Source organism: Candida parapsilosis, contig 006139 (assembly GCF_000182765.1).
Source record: "Candida parapsilosis strain CDC317 annotated contig 006139".
In the NCBI taxonomy this organism is placed as follows: Eukaryota; Fungi; Ascomycota; class Pichiomycetes; order Serinales; family Debaryomycetaceae; genus Lodderomyces; species Lodderomyces parapsilosis.
Window position 1 is genome coordinate 224,557 of NW_023503282.1, and position 12,082 is coordinate 236,638.

At 37.2% G+C, this 12,082-nt stretch overlaps 5 protein-coding genes across 5 annotated transcripts; 3 read left to right on the plus strand and 2 right to left on the minus strand. All coding sequences in view use genetic code 12, as the record gives it.

Annotated features, from left to right (window-relative positions):
- Positions 1–37: 37 nt before the first annotated feature.
- Positions 38–1,357, plus strand: CPAR2_500960 (uncharacterized protein; the record flags this gene model as incomplete). The annotated part of the gene is made up of 1 exon (XM_036810505.1): positions 38–1,357. One exon carries the CDS (start codon positions 38–40, stop codon positions 1,355–1,357), a length of 1,320 nt encoding a protein of 439 aa, XP_036667035.1.
- A 332-nt stretch (positions 1,358–1,689) lies between these two features.
- On the plus strand, positions 1,690–6,063 carry TSC2 (Tsc2p; the record flags this gene model as incomplete). The annotated part of the gene is made up of 1 exon (XM_036810506.1): positions 1,690–6,063. The coding sequence occupies one exon, from the start codon at positions 1,690–1,692 to the stop codon at positions 6,061–6,063; it is 4,374 nt and encodes a 1,457-aa protein (XP_036667036.1).
- Positions 6,064–6,100: 37 nt separating this feature from the next.
- Positions 6,101–7,651, minus strand: PRI2 (DNA primase subunit; the record flags this gene model as incomplete). The annotated part of the gene is made up of 1 exon (XM_036810507.1): positions 6,101–7,651. The coding sequence occupies one exon, from the start codon at positions 7,649–7,651 to the stop codon at positions 6,101–6,103; it is 1,551 nt and encodes a 516-aa protein (XP_036667037.1).
- Positions 7,652–8,076: 425 nt separating this feature from the next.
- On the plus strand, positions 8,077–11,067 carry CDC68 (chromatin-remodeling protein; the record flags this gene model as incomplete). Its single annotated transcript, XM_036810508.1, has 1 exon — positions 8,077–11,067. One exon carries the CDS (start codon positions 8,077–8,079, stop codon positions 11,065–11,067), a length of 2,991 nt encoding a protein of 996 aa, XP_036667038.1.
- Positions 11,068–11,156: 89 nt separating this feature from the next.
- Positions 11,157–12,071, minus strand: CSO99 (Cso99p; the record flags this gene model as incomplete). The annotated part of the gene is made up of 1 exon (XM_036810509.1): positions 11,157–12,071. The coding sequence occupies one exon, from the start codon at positions 12,069–12,071 to the stop codon at positions 11,157–11,159; it is 915 nt and encodes a 304-aa protein (XP_036667039.1).
- Positions 12,072–12,082: the final 11 nt, after the last annotated feature.

The window sequence follows — 12,082 nt, forward strand, 5'->3', positions numbered from 1 at the left end:
AACAACAACAACAACAACAACAACAACAACAACAACAATGTTGATACAACTTTTATCGCTACTAGCTCTTACACCTACCATTCTATGTCAAAACTACTTTGATGTGTCTGACGGAGACAGCTACATTCTCAGCACAATACAAGATGAAGATAAAGAGTTGAAAATTGACAACATCTTACGCAACCCATTGAACTACAAAGATTTCCCTCCCTTGGTAAGTTCGCCCAAAAAGACAGAACGAACATTGGAACAGGGACACATCCCACAATACGTAATAGACTATGCCCCCTTGGTGCATTTATACAGTGAGGAAAGATATCTCCCGTACGACATTGGTGAATATGTCACCAATTTCCATGTAACATTTGAAAATGGGTCCGTGTACCCTGGCACTGAAGCCGATATGAATTTGGACAAGTTGTCCAAGCTTAAACATTCTTGCGATTTGTTTTTGACTTCAAATTCTGATTTCGATAAGGATCCTGATTGGATCACTGGGGTCAAAAATAAACCCAGTTTAATCAATGGAGAGATCAAAAATGCCCCAGCAACCTTAATTGTTGTTGACAAAGGCTTTGGATGGGTTGATGCATACTGGTTTTATTTTTATTCATTCAATTTGGGTCCATTTGTTATGGGCCAAGGTCCTTATGGTAACCACGTGGGAGATTGGGAACACTCATTAGTGAGGTTTTATAAAGGGGAACCAGTCATTGTTTGGATGTCAGCCCACGGTGGTGGTGGTGCATTTTATTATCACAATTTGGAAAAATATGCGTTAGACCCAAGACATCCAGTCATTTTCAGTGCCAGAGGAACGCATGCCAACTACCCTAGCGTGGGACAACATCCTCATGATTTGCCCTATGATATACTAAGTGACTTTACGGACCGCGGCCCATTGTGGAACCCATCGAGAAACTACCTTGGATACACCTATGATGGTAAAAATGTCTATCCAGCTACCAACAACTCCAACCCCAAGCATATTGGTCGGGAATGGAATTATGGTAATTGGCTATCTTTCAAAGGACACTGGGGAGACCAACAACTTCCTGATAATGACAAGAGACAAACGTATTCTTTTATTGGAGGATACAAGTACATCAATGGACCTACGGGCCCACTTATGAAGAACCTACTCAGAGTTGTGCCTTGCGAACGGGCAAAATGGTGGAATTTTTGGAGTGGGTGCAACGTTCGTCAAAATATTAAATGGGGCGTTGGTATAGAAAGTGAAGGATATAATTGTGGCAACTTGTTCGTCAAGGTCCGTCCTAGGTGGTTAAAGACAATTTTACAAAAAGTTACATGGGGTGGTGGGTTTTGTTATATTGTGGATTTGTTATATGGTTGATGGTGGTTTGGTTTTACCTTTTTAATGTTTGATGCTTTTTTTTTTTTTATTTTTTTGGGGGGGTTTTTTTTATTAAAATAAAAAAAATGTTGTTCATTTCGTTCGGGGACAGTATTCAGGTGAGCTGGTGGTTGGTGTTTATTCTAATTAGAAAGTATAGATTGTGTCCATGATATAACTCTAATTCTTAATTCAATTTACTTTATCCACCCAGTTGAACTCAAACATCTTTATCTCGCCAGAAAAAAAAATAAAAATAAAAAAAAAAAAGAAAGAAACCTTAATCTTTTCATACAACTTTATTTGAATGTACACTCTTTATTGATTGTTTTATGTCAACTCATCACCCCACGTTTGGCACATCTAGTGGGATAGGAAGTGTTTTCAAATCATTAACCAAATCATTCAAACCTTCGTCATCATCATCCCTATCATCTTCATCAAATACCAAAAATGTACCAGTCACCATCAACCCAACAGTTGTAGGAGGAGACCAAAATTTGCAAAAGATACTTGATCAACTACTATCAAGTTCATCCTCTCCGCCATCTCAGTCTCAAGCTTTGGAACAACTAACTGAAAGTGTTGAAAGATTTTCCCTTTCATCAATTCAAGAAATATGGTACCTTGTACGACATTTCTGCGACCCAAGACAACCACGTAATATTAGAAGACAAGCCTTCAAATTGTGTATTGCATGTATTGAAAAGGATGATAATTCGATGGGCGCGAGGACTCGTTACTTCAGTGATGTGTACAAGTACACTCAGTTTACCAAACACCATTTTGATCCGGAATTCACATTGATTTTGAAAGCATTGAGTACCTTGTGTAAGGAAGGGCATGATATTCATGATTTTATCATTTTTGAAGACCATAGAAACTTGATTAGATGGTTTACAAAAGCAGTGGATACTTTAGTTTCAGTTTCAAATGATGACAATAGAGAGATTCACCACATAGATGTGCAAATTAGTAATTGTGTTGATTTGTTGCATTTTTTAACCAACTGTTTAAAATTCAACCATGCCACGTTAAAAGACTTTGCTAATGCAAATGTGTCAAAGCTTGCTTCTTTGCAAACAACAGATGCGCTGCTACTTCGAGCCATAGTTGATTTTTTCAACTGTATTACTTCGTTTAACAAGTTGAAGAAAGAAAACATATCTCAGATTTTAAAGTTTTTGGCATTTGCTCACGAACAATCAACTGACCCGGATATAAAGAAACGAGCACTTGAAACAATTGAGAATATGTGTGATGAAAGCACATCAGTATTCATTGGCACTACATTGTGTGGTCAAATCTCTGACCCCTCACTTAAGCAACTTTCCAATGAGTCTCATCCGGCAATCTCTATTTGTCTTGGCTCTTTAGATTTGATAGAGCTATTACGAGTCAAGATCAGATTAGAAAAGATTAAATTTGAGTTCCCACTGTTTTTTTATCTTTCTTCCCTTTTACATGCTTTGCAAATGAAGATACCCTTGATTGGTAAAAGAGTTTCGAAAATGTTGGCGGCTGCTTTGGACGGTCTGTTTTACAAGAACTACCTTGGCAGAGAAAGCACTGGACTTTTCAATGATATTTTCCCATTCCAAGTTTGGTATTCTGAGGGTTGTTCAATGTTTGATATACTTGATTCAATTCAAGTACATGACGAGGAAGATGAATACCTAATGGAGAGCATATGTGACTCATTAAAGAACCTATATCAATCGCACGAAATGACTGTTCCTAAAGATAAAATGTTGGATTTTTTCGTCAAGAAAAGCTCACACATCTCTGAAGACGTAGCTTTATTTGTCTTGCAAGGTTTCCAAGAAGAGAAAAGTTGCATCTTGTTGAACCCGTTATGGTATGAAACGTCGCTTAGATTGTTGAGGCATTTTTATATTGGTAATCGCAGTGTCCCGGTAAGATTGAAATGCATTGAGGTGATTTACGAAGCATTCAAGGTGTCAATGCTAGTATTTGAGCCAAAGAATTACAACTATGACATCTTTTTGCGGGTATTCAAACTATCGATTGAGGAAACTGATGAGATCTTGCTTCAGTATCTATGTGGTGATATCTTGACGACACTACTTGCTGAATCCTTGTCGGACGTGTTTTTTGAACTCACGTCTTTGTTGAAACCTTTATTTGAAAAGAAACTGGCCCCTCCAAAGGAGATCATCATAACAAGAGGTTACATGAGCTCTAAACCGGCCGCTCCCTCGACTCCCAAGGCATCTGCGGAATTTTTAGTCTATTCAACTAGGGCTATTTGCACAGCATTCACAACCTCACCAGCATCTAGAAAAGAGGATTGCTATAATTTATTGATATTAATTGCAAACACAACACAGAATGGAAAAGTTTTGCTTACAATTGCCAAGTGTCTAACAAGACTCAGAGCAACTGCGGAAAACTATGTATACCTCACCAACCCTCAAGATATGGTGGGATTGGCGTCTGCATTTAAGAGGGATAATGTCACACCAACTGCTGGCCAGTTGTGGACGTATCCTGAAACAGTTGACTATATTTCTGCTAAGTACCTCGATAAGCCAAAAGAGGAACTACAAATTCTTACCCCCGAAACGAATGAACATTCTGCGGATGTCTATTACATTGACATCAAAAAGTGGCTCAAGGTAATTTTGCACATTGTGAGTAACTTTGTTGAATGGGAAGTTTATTCGTATGTGTGGGCACATTCTTGTTCTCAGTTGTCAAATATGCAATTGTTCATGCATTGTGATGAGGAAGTCCTCGAATTTAAAACAATTGTATGCAATCAGTTGACTTTAAAACTACCACAAGAGTTGGTATTCCCCAAAAATGGCGATATTACAAAAGCTGATTTACAAGTTGCTTTGGTTAGAACATTCTCATCACTCATTGGCTATCACGATTTATTTCTGAAGGCAGATGAAGATCAAATTACATCGAGTTTAATATTTGGATTGGGATCATGGGAAAAAACGGCTATTCCGTGTATAAATATCCTTACTATATGCTGTTATGAGATTCCTTTATCGATCAAGAAATACCTCACTTTGATTTTGACGAAATTGCAAACACGAGTCACTAGTGCAAATGCAAGTACGCACACTTTGGAGTTTCTTAGTTCGTTGGTTCATTTACCCATTTTGGTATCCGATTTCACCATGGAGGAATTCAAACGTGTTTTTGGAATCGCATTCAAGTATATTCAATATGCACGTGACACTGAGTTGCGTAATCCGGACAATGTTGTTGTGCCTAGTGTGCAACAGCATGGAGTTGACGCAGAAGTGGAAGTGACACCATCAACCAAAACAAAAGGTCTTTCATCTTTCATGCTGCAGTACATTCTCATATTATCGTACAATGTTATTTCGAGTTGGTTTGTCAAGATTGAAATGAGTGAACGGAAAAAGATTTCGTCGTTTTTGATCAAGCAATTGATTGCATCTGATCAATTGAGTGGATCGCAGCAACCTAGTGACCAAACAATTGGGTTTTTGGACTTTGTTAGGAAATTTACATTTAGTGATTTGCCATTAAAGGTCAAAAATTCTACAAAAAAGCGACAAAATAGTGACCATGACCATACTGTGTTGAATCGGTGGATGGTTGGATGTTCAGTAGTCAGCATTGAAACAGAAGTGCATCTGGGTGATACGGAAATTTTGATTAGAAAACCAACTGGGGTTAGCAAATTGATTGTTGAATTGGATCACGAGACACAAGTACTGAAAAAATCACCTGAAGTTATTGATCCAAGTTACTATTTGTTGCAGTTGTTTGATTCTAAAGTGAAGCCTATTCCAATGTTGGAGGATCCTGTTATTGCCAGAGGACTATCAGTCTTGGATCGTATACCCAGTGTTGAATTCCACAAAATTGGTATTGTTTACGTTGGTGACAAACAATCCACAGAAACCGAAGTGTTTTTAAACAAAGTCGGCTCCTTGAATTATCTCAAGTTTTTGGATAAAATTGGTGTTCTTGTGAGGTTGAAAGACAATAGGGACATATATACTGGTGGGTTGGATACCGAAAACGACATGGATGGTGAGTATGCAAGGTGTTGGAGTAGTAAGTTGACCCAAGTCATATTTCATGTAACTACAATGATGCATCGAGATGATGATCCCACCATTACTAATCCCATGGGCAATGGATTGATATCAAACACGATTGAAAATCAAAAGATTATCGATTTGAAGAAACGCCACATTGGGAACAATTATGTCAATATATTCTTTGATGAATCAGGCAATCAAGATTTCAACTTCAATTTGATCAAGAGTCAATTCAATTTCTTAAATATTGTCATATCGCCCCAAACTATGCAAACTAAAAGATCGACATCTTTTCTACACTCACAACATCAACGGAGAAAATTTTTCAAAGTCAAGACATTTAGACGAGCTGGCGTTCCGGCGATTTTTGCAACTTGTCATTTCAAACTTGTGAGTGAAGACCAATTACCGTATCTTGTTCGAAGTGTTGCTATCTTGGCTAGTGAATTTGCCAATGTATGGCATGCAAGTGACATGTCGGGGAAATACGTCACCAACTGGGCACAACGAGTTAAACAATTGCGATTATTGTATGACAAGTCATTGGAAAATGCTGAAAAGGAAAAAAGTCATGACTTGAATGAAAATTTTGAACAAACTGCAATTGCAGAGTTGTATAATACATTTGAGTTTAATTCTTTTACATTATAGAGAAAGTTATAGATAAATTTTAGTTCAATTTCAAAGTTTAATCTTCCTTCGCGTCATCCTTTTTCAACTCGGACCTCTCCAATTGTCTACTCCTATCGAAATACAAATTAGGATGATTAATATGTTCCAATTGAGGTGGATGATTCCCTTGTCCCTTTGCAGCACTCATAATCTCCTTTTGATGAGTCAATTCAAAAACTTTGGTGCAAGCAATGGTGTAATCATGATTATTGACATTATCCATGATTGAATTCATATCCTGTTGATTCTTGATCCCCATTTCTTCAAGACTTGATCTCAATTGTGGTTCAGAATAATCACGATAGGGGCATCCGTGATATTCCTTGGGGCCCGGTTTGGGTTTACTCAAAATAGTGGCACAATCCCATGGTCTATAATTGATTCTAGCACCTTCTAAACCATACTGGTGTCGAATGTTATACTTGTAGTTTTTGTTGAATGTTTCTTGAGTCATGTTTCCATTCTTTGTAAATTGTTGAGCCCAAAATTTGACAGCTTCGTCAACATTTAGCCCAATTCCTTTCAAGAAAATACCCAATTGTTGACGTCCCAAATATTTCAAATGTGAAGTCGCCATCAAATTGCGTTGCAAGTGGGTAGCACAAAGTGGATAATGAGCCATGATTTGCTTTGATGTGATTGATAAGGCATTGATGTCGGACGCAAGTTCACTATTGATATCAGTCTCATATTGAAAGTTGGAGAAATTACGTGACAAGTGGTTGAGCAAGGGCAAGAGTCGGTCATCTTCTTCTAGTCTTGGAATTGCCTGAAAAGTCTTGATCAAGATATCATTCAAATTCTCTTGAAATTCAGCCACTAATAAATTCAGTTGTAAACTTGTAGGTAAATAAGCATAACCACCTTGTAAATAAACCGATCTAGATGATACCAATTGACAAAGTTTTTCAAATGGCAATTTGATAAAATTTTCCTTGTTAATCATCAATTGTTTTACTTGATCATTGGTCAAATTAGTTTCTCCATCAGATGCATAATGCTGCTTCAACATTGAACAACTTGCAGCGAAAAGTTTATCAATCAATTCAGTTTTTTCCTCTCTGGAAATGTATGACCACGATAACTTGTACAGATTCAACTCAATAAACTCTTGTTGCTCTTTAGGTTGCATTGAATTGTATCGAATTCTAAACAAGATTGTCTCATTCTTGATAAACTTCTTTCTCAACTCTTCAGTACGACAAAATACCAAGCGAAGAATAAAATGACTATAATAATCCTTCATACGCTCCTGCATAACTGTCTTTTCATCTCCATGAGGACTCAACGGCATGTACTTGAGCAAGAGTGGTTTCAATGCAAGTTCAACATCCTTTTGTGATGAGGACCTAGCAACACACGATTCAATTTCAATAAGAATTTTCAACCTATCAATAGCCCATTTCTCAAACTCCTCCAAAGTAATCTCTTGGTTGGGTGGTAAATCATAAAATGATAGTCTTGATGAATATAATTTCGGTAGAGTAAATTCAGCTGTGGCTAAAGACGACTTTTTATCTTCAAAGTTTCTTCTACCAGTAGTCTTTCTCTTGACCTGTCTAAACATAGTAGCCGCTTTTTCTTCTCTGGGGGGGGGGGGGGGAAAGGTGGGTTGTGAATTGGGAGGCTGTAGAAGTGAATAACGTTTGTGCAAAAGAGTCTTGCAAAAAAAAAGCGTGGTCTTGTACTTCTTGTTTACATTGAAACGCGTCTGTTTGTGTTGTTGGTGGTTACACGTGAGTGGAAAATGTTATTGTCGCAATTGTTTATGTCACGACACTGATTGAATGCTGAAATTTTTCCTTTGATCAAAAATCGTCAAGGCAAAGAGATTAGAATCATCATTTTTACTGGGGGAATTCACATTTGAGGAAAACATCATATCTAAATCTCCATCTTGCTTCAATTGATTTGGCTCTTTTTTGGTTCCATTTGATTGTTAATATAAAATTATCAAGACAGAGATAAAAACTCCTTGCTTTAAAATACGCGATGGCAGACGTTCACATTGACGCCAACTTGTTCTACAAGAGGTTAGCAATCTTGCAGAAAACGCTAGAAGATGAATCAATCCCACAGGGGTTGGTTATCGTTGGTGCACGTAACGATGATAACACATACAAGAAATCTACAGTTTTACAAAATTGGTTGTTGGGTTATGAATTTGTCCACACAGCAATTTACGTGTCACCCACAAGATGTATCTTCATTACATCGGAAGGAAAGGCAAAATATTTGAAAGGGTTGACTAATAAACCAGATACTGTTGAACTATGGACTAGAACCAAAGACCCAGAGAGAAACAAACAGTTGTTTGTCAATTTGATTGCTGATATGAAGAAAGTTGGTGAAGAATATGGAACTGTTTTGAAGGACAAGTATGATGGAAAGTTTGTTGAAGAATGGACTGATGCAAGTAAGGATTCTGGGTTCAAGGTTGTTGATTTAGCATTAACTTTATCAAAAGCTATGGAAATTAAGGATTCGGAAGAATTTGAAAACACTAAAATTGCTTCGAATGCTAGCGTTGCTATGATGGACACTTTTGTGAATGACATGACTGCAATTGTCGATGAAGACAAACGAGTTACAAACTCACAATTGACTGACCAAATTGAGGACAAAATCGACAATAACAAGTGGTACTTGAAGACCAAATTGGGAAAGAGTTTGTTACAGCCAATCAAAGGTTTTGACCCGGAATTCTTGGAGTGGTGTTATTCGCCAATCATTCAAAGCGGAAGTGACTTTGATTTGAAACCAAGTGCAATTTCTAATGAAAAAGTGTTGGTTGGTGATGGTGTCATCTTGTCGTCCATTGGATTGAGATATAAATCGTACTGTGCCAATGTTGGAAGAACCTTTTTGATTGACCCATCAAAGGAGATGGAAAGCAATTATAATTTTTTGTTAAAGTTGCAACAATATATTGCCAGTGAGTTGTTGAAAAGTGGTATCAAGGCAAGTAAAGTATATCAAGATACTTTAGAGTACATTAAAAAGGAAAGACCAGATTTGGCTGACAAGTTTACTAAAAACTGTGGTTGGTTAATCGGAATTGAGTTTAGAGATTCGACTTTTATTTTAAATGCCAAATCCGAGAGAGTTTTGACTGATGGACAGATTATCTCGTTAACAATTGGGTTTCAAAACTTGCCAAATAAGGACAAGACCTACTCGATTCTTTTAACTGACACGTATAAAATCAGTGTCGATAAACCAATCTTGTTGACAAACTACCCAAAAGCGCAGCTGGAGGTATCGTTCTATTTCAATGATGAAGATGACGAGAAAAAGGTGAAGCCCGAAAGGAAACCGATTGATAACCTCGATGGATCACATAAAACCAGGCATCAAAATGTCAATGAAGATGACAAGAATGCTGAAAAGATTAGACAAGAAACACAAATGAAGTTGCATGAAAAGAGAACTGAAGAAGGTTTAGCTAGATTTTCAAAAGCTGATGCCACTGATGCTTCTGATTACAAGCCCATTTTCAAAAAATATGAATCATATGTACGTGAATCACAGATTCCAAATAGTGTGGCTGATTTAAAGATCCACATTGATTACAAGAATCAAACCATTATATTGCCTATTTCAGGAAGACCGGTGCCGTTCCACATCAATGCTTACAAGAGTGGATCTCAAAATGAAGAAGGAGACTATACCTATCTCAGATTAAACTTTAATTCGCCAGGTGCTGGTGGTAATGTTACTAGACGAGCAGAATTGCCATATGAAGATTCGCCAGATAATACATTCTTAAGATCCATCACCGTTAGATCTAAAGATCGTGATCGGATGGTTGATGTTTTCAAAGCCATCCAAGATTTGAAAAAGGATTCAGTTAAACGAGAACAGGAAAAGAAGCAAATGGCCGATGTTGTTGCACAAGCAAATCTTGTTGAATTGAAAGGATCAAGAATGAAGAAATTGGAGAATGTATTTGTGAGGCCAACACCTGATACCAAGAAAATTGGTGGTGTTTTGCAAATTCACGATAATGGGTTACGTTACCAATCGAGTTTCAAAATGGATCAAAAGATTGACATTTTGTTTTCAAACATTAAGAATTTATTTTTCCAGCCATGTAAAGATGAGTTGATTGTTCTCATACATTGTCATTTGAAAAATCCAATAATGATTGGTAAAAGGAAAACTTTTGATGTGCAGTTTTATCGTGAAGCTAGTGATATGGCATTTGATGAAACTGGAGGTAGAAAGAGGAAGTATAGGTATGGTGATGAAGATGAATTGCAACAAGAGCAAGAAGAAAGGAGAAGGAAAGCATTGTTGGATAGAGAATTTAAGCAATTTGCTGAACTCATTGCTGATAGTTCCAATGGACTTGTTGACTTGGATATTCCATTTAGAGAATTGGGATTCCAAGGTGTTCCTTTTAGGTCCTCGGTATTGTGTATCCCTACTAGAGATTGTCTTGTTCAATTGATTGACCCACCATACCTTGTTGTTGCATTAGAAGAGGTTGAGATTGCTCATTTGGAAAGAGTTCAGTTTGGATTGAAGAATTTTGATTTGGTATTTGTGTTTAAAGATTTTGCCAAACCAGTTGTTCATATAAACACCATTCCCATGGAGTTACTTGAGGACGTAAAGAACTGGTTAACTGATGTTGATATCCCTATCAGTGAAGGTCAAATGAATTTGAATTGGGCACAAATTATGAAAACTGTGCAAGCAGATCCTTATCAATTCTTTTTAGATGGTGGATGGTCGTTTTTGACCGGTACTGGAGAATCAGATGAGAGTGAAGATGAAGAACAAGAAAGTGAGTTTGAGGCTAGTGATGAAGATCCACAAGATGAAAGTGAAGAAAGCGAAGAATATGGTAGTGAAGAAGAGAGTGATTTTTCCGGTAGTGGAAGTGGCAGTGAGGCAGAAAGTGAAGAGAGTGGTGAAGACTGGGATGAAATGGAGAGAAAAGCAGCCAAGGCTGATCGTCAAGCAGCATTTGACTGAGTTTGTTTGTTGTATCTGTATAACAATAATAAGAAAAATAAATATAGAAAAAAAAAACAAGCGTCTTTAAGCTATCCCTCCCCTTCTCTCTATGATAAATCAATCGACAGCCACATTTCTTTAAAATTCCACCAAGAAGCACCAGAGCCACAGAGACCCACCCAAAATGGAGTTAAACAGCCATCTCTCAAACACCAGTGCAACACCAATGGTAATTGAATAACATTCTTAAATAAAGAAATCTGCCATTGCTTATTACTCCATTTACTAATGGGAGTTCTTCTCAACATTTCTGCAATTTCAATCAACAAATAAGCACCCCAAACACGGCAACACCAAATATACGTTTCGATACACCAATAATTATTATCACCAGTTCCCACCCAATCATGCTCAGTTAACCAACCGGCATTTTCAAACAATTCTAATACAATACAGTTTAATGCTTGAATCATGTTTATGAAACGATCAAATTTGGGGGTAGCAGCACTGGGGTTACGCCATGAATGGTATTCGTCAATTAGCCATGGCATGTATTTAATTGAATCAGTTAATCTGTTGAAAATTCTCACGTCCGCCAAGTACAGATTAATCTTTTTCAAATGATAAGCTAAGTTGGATGGCTGTTGTTGTGATTCTGGAGTTGGTTGTGGTTTAGTTTTGTTGAAAGCCTTGATGTTTGATGTGTCTATATTCAACTTGTTGGCTCCACCTTTGACTAATTGTAGTAACTTATAATGTTGACTACGTAAAAAATCCCGAATTTGGTACTTGTTATTGAGGATTGATGACACTAGCAATGAGAAATAGCATATAAAGTACAAGTTTTGATCAACTGTCGATGTTTTGCTCAATACTTTATCGTTAATCTCTTGATAAAATTTCCTATTAAAAATGGATTTCTGTAAAAGATGGTTTAGTTGAAGAAGTAAATGTAAAGGAAGTGTTTTGGTGGTTCTTGGTTTGTGTGGAGGCGACATTGCAGAAATTGCCAACAAACTCATCTTTGATGTCT